This window comes from Suricata suricatta, chromosome 8 (assembly GCF_006229205.1).
Source record: "Suricata suricatta isolate VVHF042 chromosome 8, meerkat_22Aug2017_6uvM2_HiC, whole genome shotgun sequence".
Taxonomy (NCBI): Eukaryota; Metazoa; Chordata; class Mammalia; order Carnivora; family Herpestidae; genus Suricata; species Suricata suricatta.
This window is the reverse complement of record NC_043707.1, coordinates 115,334,313-115,356,574: the sequence shown is the minus strand read 5'-3', so window position 1 is coordinate 115,356,574 and position 22,262 is coordinate 115,334,313. Positions and strand designations below refer to the sequence as shown.

The 22,262-nt window shown below is 46.5% G+C and overlaps 1 protein-coding gene and 1 long non-coding RNA gene across 5 annotated transcripts in view; one reads left to right on the top strand and one right to left on the bottom strand.

Moving 5' to 3' along the window:
* KIAA0319L (KIAA0319 like) overlaps positions 1–22,262 on the bottom strand; it is a 94,907-nt gene that overhangs the window by 2,070 nt on the left and 70,575 nt on the right. For 2 of the 3 annotated variants that reach the window (XM_029948819.1, XM_029948818.1), the window contains exons 10-20: positions 18,918–19,146; positions 17,423–17,546; positions 16,698–16,830; positions 14,561–14,709; positions 12,830–12,981; positions 12,349–12,487; positions 10,674–10,833; positions 6,498–6,640; positions 5,596–5,718; positions 4,958–5,048; positions 3,208–3,299 (exon numbers count right to left, since the gene is read on the bottom strand). In XM_029948819.1, coding sequence (XP_029804679.1) covers positions 3,208–3,299; positions 4,958–5,048; positions 5,596–5,718; positions 6,498–6,640; positions 10,674–10,833; positions 12,349–12,487; positions 12,830–12,981; positions 14,561–14,709; positions 16,698–16,830; positions 17,423–17,546; positions 18,918–19,146 — 1,535 coding nt within the window. Of the gene's footprint in view, positions 1–3,207; positions 3,300–4,130; positions 4,323–4,957; positions 5,049–5,595; positions 5,719–6,497; positions 6,641–10,673; positions 10,834–12,348; positions 12,488–12,829; positions 12,982–14,560; positions 14,710–16,697; positions 16,831–17,422; positions 17,547–18,917; positions 19,147–22,262 lie in introns of those variants that run through there. The other variant, XM_029948820.1, reaches the window with a different exon arrangement.
* Positions 29–5,971, top strand: LOC115299454. 2 transcript variants are annotated; one of them, XR_003912189.1, is made up of 3 exons: positions 29–2,851; positions 3,482–3,557; positions 5,408–5,971. It is a non-coding gene; the product is annotated as an uncharacterized LOC115299454 (long non-coding RNA). The 2 variants fall into 2 exon arrangements; XR_003912188.1 differs by having other exon boundaries at positions 3,447–3,557.

Here is a 22,262-nt window from a genome sequence, read left to right as displayed (position 1 = left end):
CACATCGGAAGGTCATAAGGTAATGTGAACGGAAAGAATCAAACACAGTGATTCCCTTTATATAAACTAAGATACCAGAAGTAGGTTGGCAGGGGGAAGGCAGTAACAGGAAAGAAAGGGAGCTGATTATATGGGCATATTCACTTGTGGGAAACCCATCCAGCTGTTCTTTCGATCTTCTGTACACATTCAGCTGAACCACAAAAGTCTACCATTTTTATAGGTTCAAAGAGGTCAAACATTATTAATTTCATATGATTCACTCTAATGTGCTTCAGAAGAAAGTTTTGGGAAATCAACAGAATAGCACAAACCCCAAAACCACAATTTCTGAATGGAAAGCAGGTCTCCTGAGGGTGGCCCTGGGCATTCACTCAGGCGGGCACCCTGGCTCCCCAGACAGCCCTGGCAGGAGCTCAGCTTCACTTCCGGCAAACAGGGTCTCTGTCAGCTCACTTCCATGTGCATCACCCTTCGTTGCAAGGGGACTACTAAACCTGCGCTTCCCCCTGTCCAGTTCCATACCTTATGTTGAATCCCCTTTTCCCCAACCTGCTAGTGACTCTGCTCTGGGGTGCACCCACCCATCTGCTGAGGCCACAATTAATCTGCTGGTCAGAGCCAGAAGGCCGAGCACAAGGGGGCTCTCGCCCCTCCCTCAGCTATACACTGCCCACAGAGAAAGGCCACCTCTTTCTCCTCCCAGCCACCCAGACGCAACTGGGCTCTCCCTTGCCGCCTCCTTCACTGGACATCTGCCTCCTGCCCATTTTGCTTCTTCAACACAGTACTTCTTAGTGCTGTCACCCAGCCCTGTGTCCCCCATCCTCTCCTTTTTTTCCCCCCACACCCTCTCTCCTCAGGAGCCTCACCTCTGTCTTCTGCCTTGCCCTGCTCCACTTTTAAAGGACTTTTCAACATTTACGGCTTCCATTTCCTCACTGCATACTTACTGCCTGAACAACCTACAACTTCACTTCTGCCAGCATTTACCATTCTACTCTACTCTTCAGGTGACCAGAAACTTCCTGTCACCATCAGAATTAATGCTTAACTCCAGCTGATTTTCAGAACATTCCACACTTTGGTCCTAGCCAATCTTCCAGCCTCATTTCCTCAGCACCATTCACAAGTGTCCTGAAGTAAACACTTCTCTTTTCCATCATTTCCTCTCCAGTACCACCCAACCCACACATGCTCAGAGCAGAAGCTCCAGGACCAGCTTGCACATCTCCTTTTCTCCCACACCCCTTGGCCATCATGCCACGAACTGCATCAAGTCTTCCCTGCAAAGGTACCTGGAATCTACGTACCTGTCCCTATCTCATTATCTCTCCACATTAGGACATTCCTTCGAATACTCTTTCACCTGCTCTTGCCCCTCTGATCCTTCACATATAAATGTCAATCAAGTCAGACCACTCACCTCCTTAAAAAGCTGGCTGTGGCTCCCCACTACTCTCAGAAGGAGCCCACAGCTATGTCCCTGCTCACCTGTGCAGCCTCGTGTCACTGGCCCCGTGCTCACCATGTCTAGTAGGTCACTTTCCTCTATTTCTTCAAATGCCCTCTGCTACTTCCAGCAGCTGGCTCTGTACAGACTTTGCCTGGAATGTGCTTTCAGAGTCATGTGGCTAACTCTTACTCGTCCCTTACGTCTCAGTTCAAGTGTTATTCTTTACAAAGACCTTTCTTTATCACATGCTGTGTATCTGTGAGTTTGTACGTTTCACATGTGTCTGATAGAAGCTCCAGAGGAGCAGAGTCTGTCTGGCAGAGGGCCTGGCAACAGTGGTCTCGATCCATAAACACAGATGAATAAGACACAATCTCTGCCCTCACCAATGTCACTGACTGGTACAGGGACAGATACATAACTAACTTTATGTAGGGAGAGAAATTCCAAAACAAGTCATGTGAGAGATGAGCATGACATTTGCAGGTTAAGGGAACGATAACAAAAAGCTTTCTAGACAGAAATATGAACCAGGTCAAGGAGAAAGATCTCAAAGAAGCAAACAGATGAAAGCTCACCCAAGGCCATGATAGCCAGACCCAGAGTCAGTCACTGAAGGATTTCGAGGGTTGGGAAAACTTTCAGAGTAACACAAAAACAACCTCGGTCACCATGTGGAGGGTAGACTGTGCACATTTTTATCTCCATGCTCCATTCTCAGTATGTCCACTTCTCTGGTTTTACAAGCCCCACCACCTCCAGGTACCAAGCCACAGCGTTCTCTAACCAAGCTGCATGGGTGCAGAGCCCAGGCCGCCTGAGGGCTGCTTTTTTTTTTTTTGCCTTTGATGTGTCTTTGCTCCCTCAGTAGACTGAAATTCCAAGGGCAGAGCCTTGTGTCAGAACTCTGTATTCCCCTCCAGCCTCTAATACAAAGCTTTAAGTATGAGTATGTTTGATAAATGCATTGTATAAAACAGTTCTGTTTGCAGAGTGCTTAGGAATAGCCCCGCCTAGAGTCTCACAAACAGCCAATGCAGGTCCTGTGGCCTCGTGATGAATGAAAACCCCACCCATGATGACACCAGCCAAGAAGGGAGTCCCTGTGCACCTTGACCTTCCCAGCCCCATCAGCGAAGCCATCTCAGTGCTTGTGTGGTTGGTAATTATCTGGTGGGAGGCACTTGACAGATGAGTCCTGTGCACTGGGGCCAGCAGGGAAGCTGCCCTCCTGCCTGTTCTGAGCCACCAGCGGAGCCTAGCGGGTCTATCTGCCAAATGCGGGATAGAGGAAGATGGGAGAGGAAGGCCAGCCACAGAGGAAGCCAGCTGGCAGACACTGACTTCAATCCCACTGCTGCCACACCTTGTTGTCTCCCCAGAAAGGACAGACTGGTAAGGCCTAAGAGACCAAGGTCCCTAAGCCTCTACAGGGGGCAGCCTGAACAGCTGAAAGCCAGGAGGGAACCCTGAGGGGAATGAGCAGGCCAAGGAAAGGAAGAGGCTTAGTCCTTCTGCAAAGAGAAGCAATACTGAGAAGTGAGCCCCCAAGTCAAACCTACCCAGCAGGCAGCTTCTGCCAGTGCAGGGCCAGGTCAGCCCTCAGCGTTTAACAAGCAAGAGACAAAACGCTTTTCTAGAACAAACAGCTGTTAGCAACACATTCAGGAGAGGACTACAGGGACAGTAGCTCTTCACAGGGACAGTGCACAAATCTAGAGGCCTCCGCTCCCAACCCCCAGGGCCACTACCTGCTCGGGAGGTTGGCTTCAGTTCCAGGCTCTCCTGATCCGTGGCATCCAGGATCTTATACTTGCTTTTCCTCTTGGGTTTTCCTTTCTGCCTGAAAAACACAATCCCCATGGCTGCTCAAGAAGGGGATTCTGTGTGAGATTAGGAAGCTCACCATGTAGTGACAGCCAGACTACAAAGAGGGTCCTGTCCGGGTGGCAGCTGCCTAATGGAAGGACTGTTTTCCCTTGCTTCACAGCTGCAGCAAGGTGGCAACTGTGGTTTGTTCTTCAGGTAACACCTCCCTGATTCTGGGAAAGGAAGATGACTTCGACTATCTTACCATGGAGTCACCAGCCACTCCACAGAGGTGAGGAAGAGAGATTGGTTAACAACACAAATGTAATGGGGTACAAGCTCAGCCTGTTCCCCACATACAGGCCAGTAAATCAAGGGTGAAGACGTCTGGGGCAAGAAAATGACTTTATTTAGAAAACCGGCAACCGAGAAGATGGTAGACTCCTGTCCCAAAGAACCATCTTCCCCAGCATGAGATTTGAACTTTCTCTTAGGAAGGGGGGAAGTGGGAGGAGGCTGAAGTCGAAAGGTGACTGATGCTGGCAGACGTCCAAGGAAGGCTATGTAACTTCTCTGTTCTGGGTAGGTTGATATCTATAGGAATCTGATCATGTTCCTATGAATCTCAAATGTAGTGCAGGCATATCTGAATGAACTTCCTTATCTCCTTGAGTGAGGTAGGCCTCAGATTTTAAAAAAGCAGTTTTTTGTTCATCCCAGCTGTAAGAAAAATTCCTTCAATGACTAGCATGCCTACGTGCAGGGCCCAGCAGAAGTTTCTAAGCTGTAGGTCACAGCAAGCAAGGGAAGAGGCAAGATGGAGCCAGGCACAGTTTCTCCCTATTATATTAAGAGAATAAAAATCTTAGGCTTGAAAGGTGGGGGAAAGCATTTATTAATGGTAGTCATCTCAGGCTGGTGGGAATTACTAAAAATTCTTTTCACCTTCTAGGTTTTATGTGAGGTTATAGTGCAGGTTCAATCTCAGCTCTGTCACTTATTAACTCTGTGTCCATGGAAAAGTGGGGCCGTTTTCCTGAGCCTCCCATTTCCTTAGCTGTAAGATAAGAAAAGGTTCCTATATGCATTTAAAAAAAAAAAGGTATTACCTACAAAATGTTATCATGGTGCCTGGCATACAGTAATGTAGCAATCATACTTATTATTAGTAACAAAAAACATACAATAAACATTCCCATTAAATATCATTAGCCAGGAAGATTCAAAACAAAACAAAACAAAAAACCCAGAATACTTAATCATGACTAATCTAAGTCTACAGTCACGTGAAAGCACGTACACATGTGAATCCCAATGAGAAAGGAAGGCAGAAAAGTTGAGAACTCATGTGTCAAGTGGTGAGACAGGTGTGGAGTAATACAGAACACACACCCTAGAGAGATGTGAGTCAGGTCCACAGTCCAGGCCCATCATGGCCATGGCCACGCTTCCCAGGTTGAGCATCAGTGCAGTGAGTGCCACTTGGTTGAGGGAGTGTGTTCCTGGCCTCAGGAATGGCAGAGGGTGAGAAAAGCCTTTCTGGGCGTGCCTAACCACTTTAATGGTGACAGCAAGGGAGGAACCCCCAAGAATCAGCACCTTCCACATGGGAAGTGCCATGTTAGGGAACGCTCTAATGAATGAATACACAACTAGAAGCTCTAATCAATTTTTAAGGAGAATTGATCTTACCTCTTACAACAACAGATCACAGTCCAGGACAGGATTCCCAGGGCGACAACAATGACAAAGGAAGCGATGATAACATACAACACACTCCACTCTGCAAAGAGAAACAAAATGGTGAGGGCTGTGAAGAGAGAGGGGCCAGCAGGGCAGTTGGGCTGCCCCTCTGGCTTTGCTCTGCAGACAAGGAATGTCCCCCATGGCCATCCAGGGAAGGTGAGACCTTGCAGTTGTGGGCAGCTGAAGCTTTCGATTTTGTGAACCGTCCCTGCTGAGACCCTGGGGCAGTGTAGCAGGCTGTAAGGAGCTTTCCCAGAAGGAAAGGGGGAACAGACACTTGCAGGCTTCCACTAGGCTAGAGCACAGAGACCCCCCCAAAACACAGACAGCCTGCAGCTGGTCTGATTTAGGCTGCAATTTGTAGTTGGTCCAATTTAAGCTTCGTTATTTGTACAGGACTGCTTCAGAGCTCTCCTCTAACCCTGAGCAGCGTGGAGGAAGGAAGTAAAAGTCCTCTGCAAACAGAAAATACATAGAGTTCTCCTTGATTGCTCATCTGCCTCGGAAACACCAACACCCACCTGCTCAACTCAGAACTACACTCAGCGCCAAACCAGCTGGCATAGCGCCAGGCAGAAACTCACCACAGTTGCTGTCTCCATCCCTCAGCTGCACCTTGATGAAATTCTCCATCCAAAAAGGGTCACAAATACAGCGTTTAGTGAATGAATCACAGTGGCCATGGTCAGAACAGTTCAACTGGCATGCTGAAAGTAGCAGGAAAGGGAAAAAGGTCAACAGGAGTCAGAGCCAGAACCCCGGCTCTGACTGTGCCCCGGCTCAGCGCCCCTGCTCTGTGGCCGGTGGGAAAATTCCTTCAAGGCCCACCCCGAGGGCTTTTACAGCTTGGGCACCTTGCCCGTGAACACTGCTCTCCGCTGATAGTGCGTCATCTTTCATGGCCCACAGACCCCACCCCACCCCCTGCCTTCTTTGCATCATTTAATTGCCAAAATAAAATACATGGTATTAAAAAGGAAAACAATATTGTGCATGTTTTTTAAATATTTAAGAATATAAAATTTTAAGCTAATATACATGTGTCTTTATGAAAACATCAAGTAACAAGATTTAAAAGTGGATCTAACAACTGTCATAATTTTGAAGAAGGATGAGTAGTAATGGTATTTCCTCACATAGCGTGCTATGAAGTTGTCTATGATTCTTACTGCCTTAAAGTCACAGTTGCTGGCGTTTGTTGCCCACCTTCACGATACAGGGAAATAATGAATTTCAGTAAAAGGTCAGTGAAAATAAAGATGTCATTTTCTTCCCATGCAGTCTCCTCGCCCCTCTGAATGCTCGCTGATGGCCCCATGGACCCCAGGTGAAACCCTCTGCAACATGTCAGGACTCTTCCATGACACTGGCGCTAAGCAATTATACCCATGCTCAAGAATAGGTGATGAAACCCAAAAATAGCAGGACTGTGGCGAACTGTGAGCACTGGGCAGGCTTGTATTCCCAGCTTCCCAGAATTACTCACTGACAGTATTGATTTCCAGGGCTCTGAATATCAGAAAGTCAGCTTTTTGTTTCCGCAGCTCATTCTTGAGCATCGCTGCCACCTCATGGCCTTTGAAGATCTGGTGGGGAGGCTCGTTTTGAACAAAAAATACCATCTTGGTGCTGCAGAGACATGCAACAGTATGAATGAGGTGAAGCCATCAGCAACAATAACAGTAGCTGCCATTAGCTGAGCACTCTGTGCCAGATGCTGTGCGAAGTACTAGATGCCTTCTCCCACAGCAAGCCAGTGAGAAAGGTGTTATCAGCGTCATCTCCATTTTACAGAGGACAACACTAAGGCTCAGAGGGGTTAAGTAACTTGCCCAAGGTCACACAGTTAATTATGGCAGAGCCAAATTCCAACCGTGGTATGTCTGATTCCAACACCTAGGCTTTTAGAAATGCCCTAAACTGTCCCAGCTAACAAGAGGACCCATTCCAAACAAGGAGGTCAGGAAAATCAGGATTTGGTTACAACTACATCTCTGCTGTCAGCCTTTTAACAGCTAAGACTGTAGTGTGGTGCTGATGGGTCAGTGCCCGGGTCACCTGTAAGACCACAATGCTCTGAAAAATGTGTACTGTTGGACACCATCAAAGTATTCACCATGGGTCAAAACAGCCAAATGATCATAACTATGACGGCAAAAGGAAAGACACTACACAGCGGTGTGGTTGGTGCAAGATTATGCTACCCCATGTCCAGAATCTGTTTGCTTTCTGTCAACTTCTGTCCAAGGCACGCCATGTTTGATCTCACCTCTATGTGCTCTCTATGCCTTGGCCTTACAAGGCCTTTTGGGGAACCCCCTTAACTCCATGTTAGTCTAGTAACCAAACCTTCTCAATCAGTAGTCACACTGGGTTGTAGGTGTGCCCGATACACTGGTCCCTCAGCACACAGAGTGGCTGACTGGGACCTGGAGGCCCCGGAGGAGTTGCGTCCAGTATAAACAGCCTTGTTTATCTGTATCCCAGAGTCCCATATACATAGCATTACTGCCCAAGTGTATCATGACATAAAAGTTTGGGAAGCACGGTCATAAAAGACTTCATAAAGTCCGCTGCACAGTAAGACTAAGGGAGGGGTATTATAAATTTCAGAATCAAGACACAGACCTTTGCCATAAAAGATGTGTGGTCCATTTCTCATTATTTTCTCCCAGTTACCTAATCCATGCTAACAGTTTCAATTTCTCTACATATACCAGTAACCCTCAAATACTTACCTCCTTTCCCCTTGTCTTTCCAGAATGGCCACATCTACATCTGCAAAAGCTTGCTGGGACATCCACCCCATCCATATCCCTCACAGGTACCTCCAACCAAACAGGTCTCAAAATAAACTTACAATACAGCAATTGAGCACTCTGTGTGGTAGGAATATAAACACTCTTATTTAACTCTCAGTAACAATCCTATAAAAGCACACTAGCATTTTTACAAGTAGCAGGCTAGGCTCAGAGAGGGGCATTGTCCCAGAGCAGACACTAATGGAGTGGGGCTTGAAAGCCAGGTCTGTCTGTTGTCAGCCCCATGCTCCACTATCAGAGACTCCTTACCTGCAAGCCTATCCTCCTCTTGAATTCCTCAACTTGGCCAGTCAGTCCAGGTCAGAAACACAGAGCCCCCGTGCCGCTTCTCTTCCTCACGCATCGTCTTCCGGATGCAGTGAGGGCAAGCGTGCCGGCAAACCCTCCTGCGGCACGTCCAGCAGCACGCTCGCTAATGTGCTTAGCACTGCTTCTGCCCAGCCGATCCTCACCAGCTTGGGTCAATCCAAGCAGCCACTTGCCCTGTCCCTGCTCCCACGCTGCCAACAGAGATTACAAAGAAAGTCCTGGGGCACCTGGGTGGCTCGGTCAGTTAAACATCCAACTTCAGCTCAGGTCATGATCTCATGGCCTGTGAGCTTGAGCCCCACATCTGGCTCTCTGCTGACAGCGCAGAGCCTGGAGCCTACATTGGACCCTGTGTCTCCCTCTGCCCCTCCCCTGCTGGCACTCTCTCTCTCTTCCTCTCTCTCAAAAATAAATAAAAATACTTTAAAAAAAAAAAAGTCTTATTACCATGCTCTGACCCAGTGAACCCTGACTGCATATTAGATTCACGTGGAGAGCATGAAGATTAAAGGTGCCCAGGCCTCACTCCAGACCAACTGAATCATAATCACTGCGGGTGAGCCTCAGGTAACATAAAAGCTCCAGGTGGTGCTATCATGTAGCTAGAATTAGGAGCCCCACTCTAACCTCATGTCGCTAACCTTGGCTGAGATCTCAATACTGCTCAAAGCCAGCATCCTTTTTCTGGAGCTGCTGTTCCTAACCTTTACCATTTTCCTCAGGCTGCCCACCTCCTCAAAGCAGATGGCCTGGCCTTTACTTTCAGAGACAAAACCTAGAACGCTGGTATCAATGCTCTCGAATGCCATCCTGTCTACCTCTAAAATCCATCCATAACAGCACATCTTCCCACATTCTTTGCATCTCCAGAGAAAGTGGTGCACCTGCTCTGCCCACAGCCAGTCCCCAAGACCTGCCTCCATTTGGAACCCACCTCCCCAGTCTCTTCTTTTCCTCTGCACCTTCCCTGAGTCTATAAAAGTACTCAAGTACTTCCTGTCTTTATAAAAGGTGTTCTTCTGATCTATCTCCCATCTTATTTTCAGCACCAACCTCTTCAAAGAGTGTTCTATTGACCATCTCTGTATCCTCCAACCATGACATGAATTTACCCTATGCCCCCAACATCTAAGTAAAATGCTCTCACTGTAGTTCTGTTGATCTAATCAGCCAAAACCTGTTCTGTGTCCTCACCATACCCTTCCCCTGTGGCAGCCCCCAGCTGCCAGCCGCCTCTAACTTCCAGCAGATCACCCCCACCTGCTTTTTCTCTCACTTCTCTACCATGGCTTCCTAGTTTCCTTTGCTGGCTCCTCTCTCCTTGCCTCATCTTTAAATACTGGGGTTCTCCATGCACTGGACATTCCCCCAGTGGGACTCATCTGTCCTTCCGGCTTTGGTCCCTGCCTGTGTGCAGTGATTCTCCATCTTTGGCGTTTCCTTCCACCCCAAGATCCAGCCTGTAGTTGCCACTGTCTGGTGAAATCTCTCTCCATGTAACCCATGAGACACCGTAAATTCAACAGTCAAAACTGTTATCTTTTCTTTGAAACTGGTTCCTTCTGTATCCCTAATCTCAGTTAATGGCATTCGCCATCTATTCAGGCATCATGAGTTGTGTTTGATAACTCATTCCCCTTCATTCCAAAGGATCACCAAGTCCTACTGATCTACCTCTATTTACTTTACATTTCTCTCCTCTTCTGTCATTCCATTGCTACTACCTTAACTTAGGTTTTATCATCTTTCTACAAAGACCAGCCTTTAGTGTGCCTGTCTGTGTGTCTCTCTTTCTTTTGGTCTAGTTTCCACTCTATGGGTCTTCCTAAAAAACAAACACCTAATTTCCTGCAAAAACAAAACAAAAACTTCACACACATAAAACAACCTAACTTGAATCCTCCCTTCCCCAAACTATTAAAACTAAACTCCCTGGCTTGCTTATGACTGTTCTCTGTCTACACAGCCAGTCTTATCTTCCACCATGTCCTGGTAGGCGCCTAGTAAGTGCTCTGAACCAACTGACTTCTTCCAGAGGGAACTCTGTACTTTTATACCACAGGACCATGGCTCATACTTTTCAGCTATTATGAATTTCCTCCTAGTCTTTCCATGCTTGCTCAATGGAAGTTTTACTTCTGGAAAATCTTTCGATCACACCCTGCCCCAACTCCTCTGGAAGAATTAACTGGCCTTGCTTCAGTGTGTCTACATGACCCCCACACATTCTGCCAAATTCACCCTGTACTGATATTACATGTTTACCTTGAGTATTTTCCCTATGAGACTATGGCCTTCAAAAATAACAGACCTCTTCTGACCTTGGACCCTGGCACCCTGCTACAATATCTAGTACAGACTATGTGACCTGTACCAGAAGAGAAAAGTTCATTAAAGAAATGGACACCATGAGTAGTTCTTGGTCAGAGAACCCACCCTTCTCTATCTACCCACACTATTTCTCAGCTCAGTCAACAAGCCCAGAGGACCCCTGGTCTTTCCTCTTCTCCCCCCATTCATTGCCCAGCTACCTCTGCTCCGTGTACGGCTGAATCTTTTGCACAATGATGTCGGAATCCAGCACCCCCAGGAGGACCCCAATCTGGCGGATGAACATTCCCTTCAGCCTCTCAGTTAGCTGACTGACGTTGACATCCAAGATGATCTCCACCAGGTTGTTTTTCCTGGGATCTGGAAAGCATGTGGATCAGTCATGGCTTTGGAAGTAGGAGAGTTAACACAGACCTGCCACTGTGTGTCTGTTCTGGCACAGGAGAAAAAGTAGTGAGAGCATTCAGGAATGCAACTGACCTCCAGCAAATGGAAAGGGACTGTACTGAGTAGCTCCTAATGTGGTCTGGGGCTGGCGTGGAAAGCTCTATACCAACCTGACAATTATCACGCACATGCTGGGGATCAGGCCATAACTGGGGGGCGAGGAGTTTGGTGAAGGGAGTGGGGAAGAAGAACACTTTGAGGTCTATTCTCAAAGCTTCTGCCCAGCTGGCTTTGCTGAGCTCCAGCCAAGTAGGGGATATGTACAATCTCTCCTGATCTGTGTCTGATTTTCAGTGCCTTGCTGTGCTTTGTCTACAACATTGGGAGGGAAAACGTCCATCTCAACAATCTTATTGATCATGGAAATGCATCAGCCCTACAGGTTTGAAAACAGTAAACACAAAAAATTTTCAGGCAGCCAAGAAACAAGGACCTCCTTCAAGCATTATCACAGCTGCACAATATTTTTATAGCTCTAGAACTGAGAGACCCCTGTCCTTCATTTCTGTGTCCTAGAGGCTGTGCTACACTTGGAAGTTAAGTGATTATTCAGAATACCTTATTCCCATAATTGGATGCACCATTTGCCTGTTCTGATGTGTCGTTTACATAATTAGTAGACTATCTGTGATCTGATTTTAAACACAAAAGAGACTTTATAGTGTCTTGGCTGTTGTCCTTCTTAGAGGTAGGACAAGGACTAGAAGACCTGCCAAGATCCCCTCCCATCTAAGACATCTGTACATGAGCTTGGCCTATATAAATAAGAGTAGATTTAAAGTTAACACCTTCTTATCAAATGCTGAGGAATTTATGGAGCTCTACCCCACACCACATTCACTTTCTCCCTAATACCAAAGCTCTGCTCAAAGCAAAACAAATATACAGTTCTATTGAAGAAAGAAATTTTATTTCTATAAATCTAAGAAATGTAAAGGACACCAGTTACTTTACCTTCCCTGGATTGTCAGATAAAGCCTAAGGCTCAACTTATAAAAATAAATTGTTTTCTGCAGCTGGCTGATGAAGCATCATGACTCAAGTTATTCCTGTGCTCATATTCCCAAAGCACCCAGAGCCCTCTCTCATCTGTCACATGGTGAGTAGGCAGTGCTGGACTAGGGGCACAAAGGCCTGGCTCTGACACAACTGCTGTGTGACGCTGAGCAAGCCCTGCCCTCTCTGAGTTTCAGTTTCTCCATCTGAGATGAGTTGGGGAGCGGGGGTCCACACTTACTCCTGCACGGGGAAGAGGGATACTGCTGTAAAAGAGTCTCCAAGGATTTTTCAGCTTGGAATTTCTAGAGTGTTTAGAAGCTGGCTTTGCCACTTGGCTCTGTCCTTGGCTGGGCGGAAGGGGTCCCAGGACTGAGGTCCTGCTGGGCTGAGCCGGCAGTCCCACCCGGTCCCGGCTCCAGATAAACTCACCAGGCTTCACCTCCACGGTGGTCCGGTCTGTGTCACTCTCCCCCTTTGCATCAGTCACATGCAGGTGAAATGTATAGGTGCCCTCGACCAGGTTGGAAAGAAAGAGGATCGGGTGGTGGTCAGAGTGATTTAGCACCTCCTATGGAGTTGAACAACATGGCTACATTGCAGAGAAAGACCACACTCCTTTCATGGGGTCAGGTACTACTTCTGGAGGACTAAGCCCCCTCTGGGCAGCTCCTGCTTTGTAACAGCTCTGAAATCCACAGCTGCTGAGATCAGGGCAGAGGAACCCACCCTGTGCCATACTAACTTGCAGGGTGACCCTAGGCAAGTCATCCAGGATCCTTGGATTTCAGAGGGCAATCCAGGTGTGAAATAAGACCCCTTGGTTAAAACAGATACTGGAATGTTCGGCTCAATCTCCTCTCCCCGTCTTACCACCTTGACCCCATACAGCTCTCTAGTCCCTGGCACTTACCCCTGCCGCTGGGCTCCCCTCATCTCGAGTCCAGAGGTAGCTAACAATTCCCTTATCATCTGAGGACTTGGAGCCATCCAGCTCTGCTGTGTCCGTGGGCAAGGTAATCACCACACTCCCAGTTATCTTGGCTACAGGTGGTTTGTTCATTTCTAACCAAAGAAACATCAATGAAATAACATAATATTCCAGAAAAGAAAGACTGTTTCTTCATGATGGTAATGGGGAAATTAACATCAAAGCGGGCACCTGGGTGGCTTAGGTGGTTAGGCATCTGACTCATGGTTTCAGCTCAGGTCATGATTTCATGGTTTGTGAGATGGAGCCCTGTGTCAAGCCCATCGTGGAGTCCGCTTGGAATTCTCTCTCTCTTTCTCTGCCCCTCCCCACTCATGCTCTCTTTCTCAAGATAAATAAATAAACTTTTTAAAAAAATGTATCTTAGGTGGAGAACTGTTTTAAGCGCCTATCCATGCCAGCAACTAACAGTGTACTCGAATTTTCTGACAGTAAACCAACTTTTAGCCAGTTGGGGGTTAGGACCCAGTGAAGACCAGACTTCAGTTCCTCCACCTCCATGCTAAATAAAACCTAGGCATGGCCAGGGAGCTCATGACTAACGGTACAAATTTGAAGTCACCAGAGTCTCAGGTCCTGAGGCTCCAGTCCGCCCAGAGGGACATTCTTCTGAGACACCGTACTGCAGAGGGGACGAGCATAGTTTTCTCGTGTCCTCCTAGCAGCTACCCCTGGAAGGATCCCATCTCTTTGCTCAGAAAGCACATGGTGATTGGAAACAAAGGCCCAAACTGGTTTAAAGCCTTGGAGGTTAGGTTTATGCAGTTGATACTACAAATTCTCTTTACAGTGTGGCCTAAAATGTTATTTTCTGGACATCTTCTTTTATTCTTTCCTTAATACTCTTAACAGAGAAAAAGGAAAAGGAGACCTCTTTTCTCCTGGGCCCTCCCTACAGCTTTGTCTACTCAGGTGTGTCTTCTCTATCTACTGGGTAGATAGAGAGCGCAGGGTAGTGTAGCCAGAGGCCACCTGTGCATCTCCCATCAGCTTACAGTCCCCCGCAAGGCCATCATAGGTCACGTGCCTGCAAACCAGAGCAAGCCAATCACTCCCCTCAAGCTGGCCTCACCAGGCTCACCAGAGGAGCAGAGCCAACTAGAGTGCAGGCCAGTCTTTCTAAGGTCTGACAGCAGGTGTCACTGCAGCTAGCAAGAGAGTCACAGAAACCCCAGGTCTCCACAGCGGAGGCAATATCATGATGCAAAGGAAAAAAACCTAATTCTTTCCCTATTCAATTGAGAAGGCAGGAAGGGATGGGATTGGAGGGACAAGAAGTTAAAATTCGCCTTACAGGCACTCCCAATTAAAGGTTGTTTTAGAAAAGCATGTAACAGGAGCCCCTGGGTGGCTCAGTCGGTTAAGCAGCCATCAGTACAGGTCATGACCTCGTGGTTCGTGAGTTCGAGCCCCACATCGGGCTCTTGGCTGTCAGCACAGAGCCTGCCTTGGATCTTCTGTCTCCCTCTCTCTCTGCCCCTCGTCCCCCGTCTATCTCTCAAAAATAAACATTTTAAAAAAGAACATAAAACTGCCCTTTCCCCCAACTTATCCCCCACCATTGTCTCTAATCAATTTCTGCAGCCAAAAAAGAGATGCCTGATTCCTCAGTTATCTGACCAGAGGCCAAACCAACCCACAACAGAGGGTTACCTTCTTTGACAATGACATTCACAGAACTCTGGCTTTGCAGGTTCCTCTCATCTTTGACAGTCAAGGTGAACACGTAGGTTCCTACTTGTAGCCCTGTCACAGTGGCGACACTGCTGTTAGCATTCTCGAGCTGCACCCCGTCGGGTCCCCTGGACAAAGATGGAAACCAAAGGGTAGAGTTGTACCTGTCTGCTGTTCTCCCATCCCTGACTCAGCAGGAACAGACAATTACTACCTCAGCTAGTGCACAAACTATTGTTTCCCAGATCTTTCGAGGACAATTTAAAAAATATTACATTTGGACAGTGTCGTTTGGCCCCAAAATACAGCTACCTGCTGATCAGAAAATTCCATTCACCAGCTTTCAAACACATCTAGCCTTCTCCTTTTTACGAGTTTCTAGAACATTCAAACTCTTTGCTGTTCCAGTTTGTAAAAGGAAGAAAGTGCTCTGAGCAGGTCCTTGATCAAAAGAATGATTTCAGAGTGATGTTTCTGAAAAGCATTTCTGGCCCAGTAGTTGGTTCAGCTCTTGCCAGCAAAGAAGCAAAATGCGTTTCTTAATCATATGCCAAACTCCCTCCCACTGAGAAGTCAAGGAAAGGAAATGGGCCAAGCAGCGGAGGAGCTGTCAGCAAAACCATCCTCTTCTCCTCTTCTCAGCAGCTCCCGGACAGGGGCCACAGAGGCCCCGGGATACCCTGTATCCTTTCTTCTCCCCTGTGGCCTCACACAGCAGCCTGCAGCCCAAGAGTGAGCTCTGTGCCAACATCCAGGCACAGCTCTGCACATATCAGAGAGCCCTTCCGCTCAAGGAGCAGAATGCTCCAGAGCTTTGTTTAAAATGACAAGATGTTGGGGGCGCCCGGGTAGCTCAATCAGTTGAGTGTCCGGCTTTGGCTCAGGTCATGATTTCACGGTTCGTGGGTTCGAGCACTGCATCAGGCTCTGGGCTGACAGCTAGCTCAGGAGCCTGGAGCCTGCTTCGGATTCTGTGTCTCCCTCTCTCTCTGACCCTCTGCTGCTCATACTGCCTCTCTCTGTCTCTCAAAAATAAATAAAAACACATTAAAAAATTTAAATAAAATTTAAATAAAATTATAAGATGACCAGAGAAATCTGCAGTCTTCCAGGTTTTTGCTTTATTTTGCTGTTTAAATATATAATCTCTGGCCCTAGTTGTCCCTCCTGAAACAGACTCTCCTCCAAGAAGCTATGCTAAGCACTACTTCTGCTGTAGGGTCTGGTAAAACTCAAGGTTTATTAGCTATAAAGAGTTACGATGCACACACACTGGATTGAGGAATTAGGTTCTTCACAAGAGACAAGAGCCGAGGAAATGAATTTTTAGAATCCAACTCACCAATTTAAAGTCCAGTGGTTTCTACAGTCAAATTATAGCCCCTTCCCACCCATTTTGAATGCCCTAGTCAAAAACAAAACAAAAAATTCAGTCTGTCCTTAGTTGCTACCTTTAGAAGCTAGAATGCTTTTTAACTCTTCCTTGGAATTCCTTTGCTTCCTGTGGGATCCTGCATACAATGTGAGTTCCATTTGTTATGGTTTAAAGGAGCTGAAAAAAACTGTGAGAACCAGGAATGGTTCTATTAGGTAATTCCAGCTTAATTAGTATTATTTTGGTTAGTGCCTTTGGCCTCTCACTTACATAAATGGTAAATGGTGTCTTTAAGGAAACAATCACAGAGTAATGCTTTCAATGTGCAAATGAATTTTCAAGTCTCTTTAATAGCTGCTCTGCCCCATCCCCACTGCCAGCCTTACCCAGTTAATTTTGAGCAACAGTATTTTTCTGCTCCATTACCCCTTCCATCCTGCCTCTCAAGTGTAATTAAACTATGCATTTCGGCAGATGGATTGTACCTGTAAAAGCACCAGGACCACAAAGTACTAACTAGGGACTAACTGATGATAAGCATGTTTTCTTACAAGAATTATTTTATATCATTTTCTTAAGAGTCAAAGTTTAGGATTGCTAACATTTCTTTCTCAGTCACTGCCCCGCCCCCCTCACTCCTTGGATAAGCCAGTAAGAGCAAATGAACTCTTAAAAGCAAGTGACATCTTGCTCTTCAAAGGTCTGGAGACTGCATAAATAGGGTTTTGTGTCAATACTCACTGTGTTTTCTCCCAGAGATAGGAGATAATTTTCTGATCATCTGAGCTTTTGCTGCCATCCAGGGTTGTGCTGTCCACAGGAAGGGTCAGCTCTTTATCAGGGCCTGCATCTGCTTGTGGAGGCTTGTTGTTTTCTAGAAGACAGAGACACAGAGATCAACAACAGGCAGTCTAGCTGGGAAAGGAGAGGACCCACCAGGACATGTTCTGGAAGCCATGAGGAGTCTGTCTCTATGCCCAGAGAACAATCAGATACTGTGGGTCAGGGAGCTCACAATGAAGAATATATGACTGAAACATATAAAAGCATTCTGAAAGAACACGGCAGAACCTAACAAATTTGTAGTGCCATGCTACATTTGAAATGTAACGCTATGGTAGTTCAAATGAGAGTCTGAGTGATAAGGTAGGGCTTTCTTGAGGAAGTGTGCTTTAAGCTGTTCCTTCCAGGACATGGTAGGTTTGGGGATAACAGAGATTCTATCTGCTAGGTCCCCTCGAAGGCACGATGACTCACCAAGGGCAAGGGCACAAGGTGAGGCTGTGAAGTACTCTTTCTCTCTAGCTCTGAAGAAAGCACTTGAAATGGACAAGCGAAGGTGCCAGGGTCCCCGTGGACTGGTGCCTCCCACTACCACTGTGTAGCTCAGAACCCAAACTCTCTTCTCCCCTACGGTTCAAAGGACCAGACAACAGAAGAGTCTGCACTACACGGTTGGAACTTACCAGGCTGCACAATAACAGTCACTTGAGCAGTGGCCTGCTGTCCTATCGTGTCAGTCACTGTGAGCTGGTAAGTGTAGTCTCCTTCTTGCATGGCAGAGAGCTGCAGGGTTGGTGTTCTAACACCCTGGATATATAAATACAGACAAGTGGAAAAGCAGACTCCCAGAATCACAACATCACATAGTAAGTCCTTTCCTGGTCTAAATGATGTACCAAGTTCTCTAAAGCCAGTGGGTGCAGAATCAGACACTGTGGGACATCCTGTTGAAAGTAAAAGGCTTCTGCTTCAAGGGAAAAAACCTTCCTGACAGCAGCACTTTCAATAAAGTCAGAGCTCTCCCCAGGGAAGGGAGTACAGGAAACTGTGCACGGATAACCAAGATCATCAGTCTTTATGAGCCAAGCCAGAAATAAGGCCATGAGCATATAATAAAACAACATGCTTTTAAAAGCATGTTCTTCCTGCTGAGGCCAGTCAGTCATGAGAACAAAGCTACCCCAGTAAAACAGGGAAACTCAAGATGCTATGCAATTCCATGCTGTCCCCTTGCAGGGTCATGCGGAGTCTACAGTAGCAGAGAAACTAAACATAGTATCTAGACAAAAGCCAGGTGAAATGTGAGCTTTAAGTCATGCCTCCGATTTGGAAACACAGTGTCAGAAGGAACATTATACCCAATTTAGGGCAATGCAGGAACTTCTTCTAGAAGAGTGGGCAAAACCTGGCAGCCTCTGGGATGAATCCAGCTTGCAGACATTGTGTTTGGCCTGCAGTGTCTTAGAAGCTGGAAATTTTCTTTTTTTATTTTTTTGAAGATTTTATTTTTAAGCAATCTGTACACTGAATGTGGGACTCGAACTCACATTCCCGAGATCAAGAGTCACATGCTCCACTGACTGAGCCAGCCAGGTGCCCCAAAAGTTGGAAATTCTCACATAAAGGTCTAGAATTCCATTCTCTTGAAAAGCTGGAATATATGGGACCATATTTCCATGTGGCAACAACCAGCTGGACCCGAGGCACAGCTGGCCGCCTCAGTCAGGGGTTATGTTGTATGGCTCGCCACAGGCCCTGTTCAGTTTTATTTACTTACGTTACCTGCCTGGTGACAGATCTAGTCTCTTCCTAAATATCTCCTGAGAGAAGATGCTCACCATCTAGCCAGGAGGGCTACTCCAATCTGTGGTAGAGGTCATTAATTTCTGCATCCTTGTAGCTTCAGAGTAGACTGATTCTGGATCTGTTCTAGAACAGCTCCCTTTTGTCATCTCATGTTTTCCTCTAATATTAAACACTAAAGACAAAGGTTTTGCTAATGTGTTCATTAAAGGCCCTTAAATTTTCTAGGATATTTTTTTTTAATTCCAACCTTCCATGTTCTGTATAAATCTGACTTTGGTAATTACAATGGGGCAGAAATAAGCCTCGGAAGGGCTGCCAACCTAGCAGCTCTGACTGCCCCGGGCAAAAAAGGCAGAAGCCGCTCCCTCCTACCTGCATCTCCACCACTTTCCCCTTGCTGCTTGGGCTGAGTGACCACTCATAGCTGGTGATGCCATGATCATCAGTGCTCTGGTTCCCAAAGAGGGTGATGGAGTTCTGAGGCAGGGTGATCACTTGGTTGGGGCCCGCATTGGCCACAGGGGGATAATCCACGGCTTTGTTCACCGTCAGGCTCGCAGTGGTAGAGTTGGTCGCTCCATCAGAGTCTACTACAGTCAAGCTATCAGGGAAGAGAAACCAGTGCAGTCAGGGAAGAGGAATGTATCTGAGAAGACTGAAAATTGAGGCTAAGAAACACCAAAACAGCAGGGGTACCAAATGGTAACCAATTCTTTATCCATTCTTTCTGGAAAGGCAGAATAAGACTAAATGCTAACACCGACTGAGTGCCAGGCTCTGTTCCAGGTGCTTTCTATCTCACTAAGTCCTCACAACAGCTCTATGAAGTACTATCTTCATTTTACTCCTCACACAGGCGAGGAGACGAGAGGTAAGCTGCCCAAGCTTAAAAGTAGCTGAGTCAGGACCTGAAGCAGGCAGTATGTCGCCAGCACTGTTTGGGCCCACTGCCCACACTGTGTGCTCTGTGTGCTCGGGCCTTCATGAGCGTTGTCCGGTCCGGCCCACACTACAACCGTATAAAGTAGGCATCCTCAATCTCACCTGACAGGAAACTGAGAGAGGCTGAGTCACCTGCCCAGGGCTACACAATGAGCCAAGGGGCAAGCCTAGTTCTTTGACTCCAAAACCCAAAAACCAACTTTAAGACCAGATAATCCCTGGCCCCTGAAGCTGTGGGGCTCAGAGGCATCCCAGTAAGTAGAGCAAGCTCTGGCTGCAGCAGGCCCTCCTCCTGCCATCCTGCTCCAGCTGTGCACACAGCACAAGAAGGGGTGCCCCGGGCGGACAGCCTCCAGGATGGACCAGGAGGGCTGGCTCCAGTAAGACAGGCGCCCGAGATGCAAATGAATTCTCCTACGCGACAGCCCCACAGTTTGTGCCAGTGTGAAATAGGATTTGCAAGAGAAAAAAAAATGTTCATTTATAAGAGCAGGCTTTTACCTAAATGATGCCTTCCAGCTGAACAGCCTAAAGCTTCTCTTGCCACCTCCCAATGTGAGCATAAGCAAGCAAGGAGTTTGGGTTCCTTCCATTTTGGTGACAGAAAGAGGAAAAGCATCGAAAAGACATGTCGTTTGTTTAAATCTCACCATCAGCCACAGACAGGGCCAGACACCTGTGGGGCTACATCCCCCAGCCTCACCTTCTACCCATGGCCTGAAGGGGAGTTTTGGTATTAGAGATTTTATTTTTTTAATTTTTTTTAAATGTTTTATTTATTTTTGAAAGAGAGAGAGAGAGAGAGAGAGAGAGACAGTATGAACAGGGGAGGGTCAGAGAGAGAGGGAGACACAGATTCTGAAGACAGGCTCCAGGCTCTGAGTTAGCTGTCAGCCCAGAGCCCAGCATGGGGCTCAAACCCAAGAACCGTGAGATCATGACCTGAGCTGAAGCCAGACGCTTAACCGACTGAGCCACCCAGGAGCCCCAGTATTAGAGCTTTTAGAAGAGCACAAAAACAACAGATGCACAAACATGTGCAAATCAGAGAACATTTCAAAAAAGAAAACTCCATAGAATCTTTCCTCTTTTTCCAGTTTCCCTGTTGTTGTCACAAGTTTTTGTTTCTGGTGGGTTTTTTTTTCTTCTTTAAACATATCCTATTTGTCTCCTATTTCAGAACAAAAGTAAGTTACAGACAAATAGCAAATGGCAGCTACCCATTACTCTTTTCACCTCAAACAGTCCCGGACTTGCAGGCAAGAACCCTGGACCCAATTAGCAGCTAACTACGGGGCTGGGGAAAGAGGCCACTGCCACATGAACTCAGGGGAGAAGGAAAGGTGAGTGGAACCAAACAGACTGGATGTCAATGCTAATCAAACCCTCATCACTTCACAGATTGAGGAATCGAAAAAAAAGAATCACTCCCAATAATGCATCAACCCAAATACTGTGGTTAAAAGTCACACCCAAGTCATACTGCCTGTGTGACCCTGGACAAGTTACTTAATCTCTCTGTGCCTAAATATCTTAATCTACAAAATAATAGTAAATACCTATAAGGATTAAATGAGCTACTGCATGCGAAAAGCTTAGAATAGTACTGAACACATAATAGATGTTCAAGAAATAGCAGCTATTATTACTTTTTTTAAAAAAAGATCAACCTGGCCCAAGCTAAATTTCATAAATGCTAATGCTCCTGTATTAGAAATCCAAGGTAAAAACCAACTCACATTTTCATTTTAAGCCAATGAGAAGGTACCAACCTTGTTGAACGGCAGTAGCCTTTCATTCATCTGAAGTCCTGAGTCAATGAGAGTGCTGAGTCCTATTTACTTACATGGCAGGTGTTGTGCTAGGACATTTATCACCGTGCCTCCGGTAATGTATAAAACTTGACTTATCGCAGGTCCAGTGGGAAAAACAGACAGCCATGAATGAACTACTGTACCACTGCTGGTGCCACATAGAGGCACCAAGTGCAACAGTTCCAGGGAGAGACATATTCTCTCCTCTCAGAGGAGTCTCAGGACTCACAGAAAACTGAGCAGGTCGTTAAGGATGGGCAGAACTCCAGCAGATTGAGAAGAGCATTCAAGGAAGCATAAACAAAATATGGGTCAAGTCAAGGAGTGGAACAGAATGAGCCCTGACCTGAGGTTTAGAGAATCTAGCTGAAACGTGTGACCCCAGAGAGGTTAGTAAATACAATGAGCCTCATTTTCCTCAGATGTAAAATGAGGATAGTATCATACACATACGGTGTTTGTATGATACTCACATACAAGTGCACTGTAACATACAAGGAGTTTTGCAAACATAAAGAGAATGACTCTAGACTCAGCCTCACACTCATTAATCACACCCTTCAAAGTCGACACTAGTTCCCAGGACTATCTTTGAATCAAAGTCTCTAAAAACATCCCAATAGAGAAATATCCTAGAAATTATGCTGAAATAAACCACTAGTCAGAAGTAAAGATTCTGAGATTTTGTAAGTTGAGGAAGCATTTACCAAAGGGGAGAGACAAGATAGGAGTAGGTAGGTTCCTTCTAGATTTTTCCTGAGAAAAGGCAAAGGAAGATGAGCCCTTTCACTTAATGGCAGAAATCCTAAATAAATAAATAAATAAATAAATAAAAAAGTTTGGAGATGTGCCAGGTGCAGCTTTGAGAAGGGTTAACTGTGGTGGTCCTGATCTACTATGCAAGGACATTTACCCTAAAAGCCTATCATTGGTGTGACCATAATCATCACAGGATTCAGAG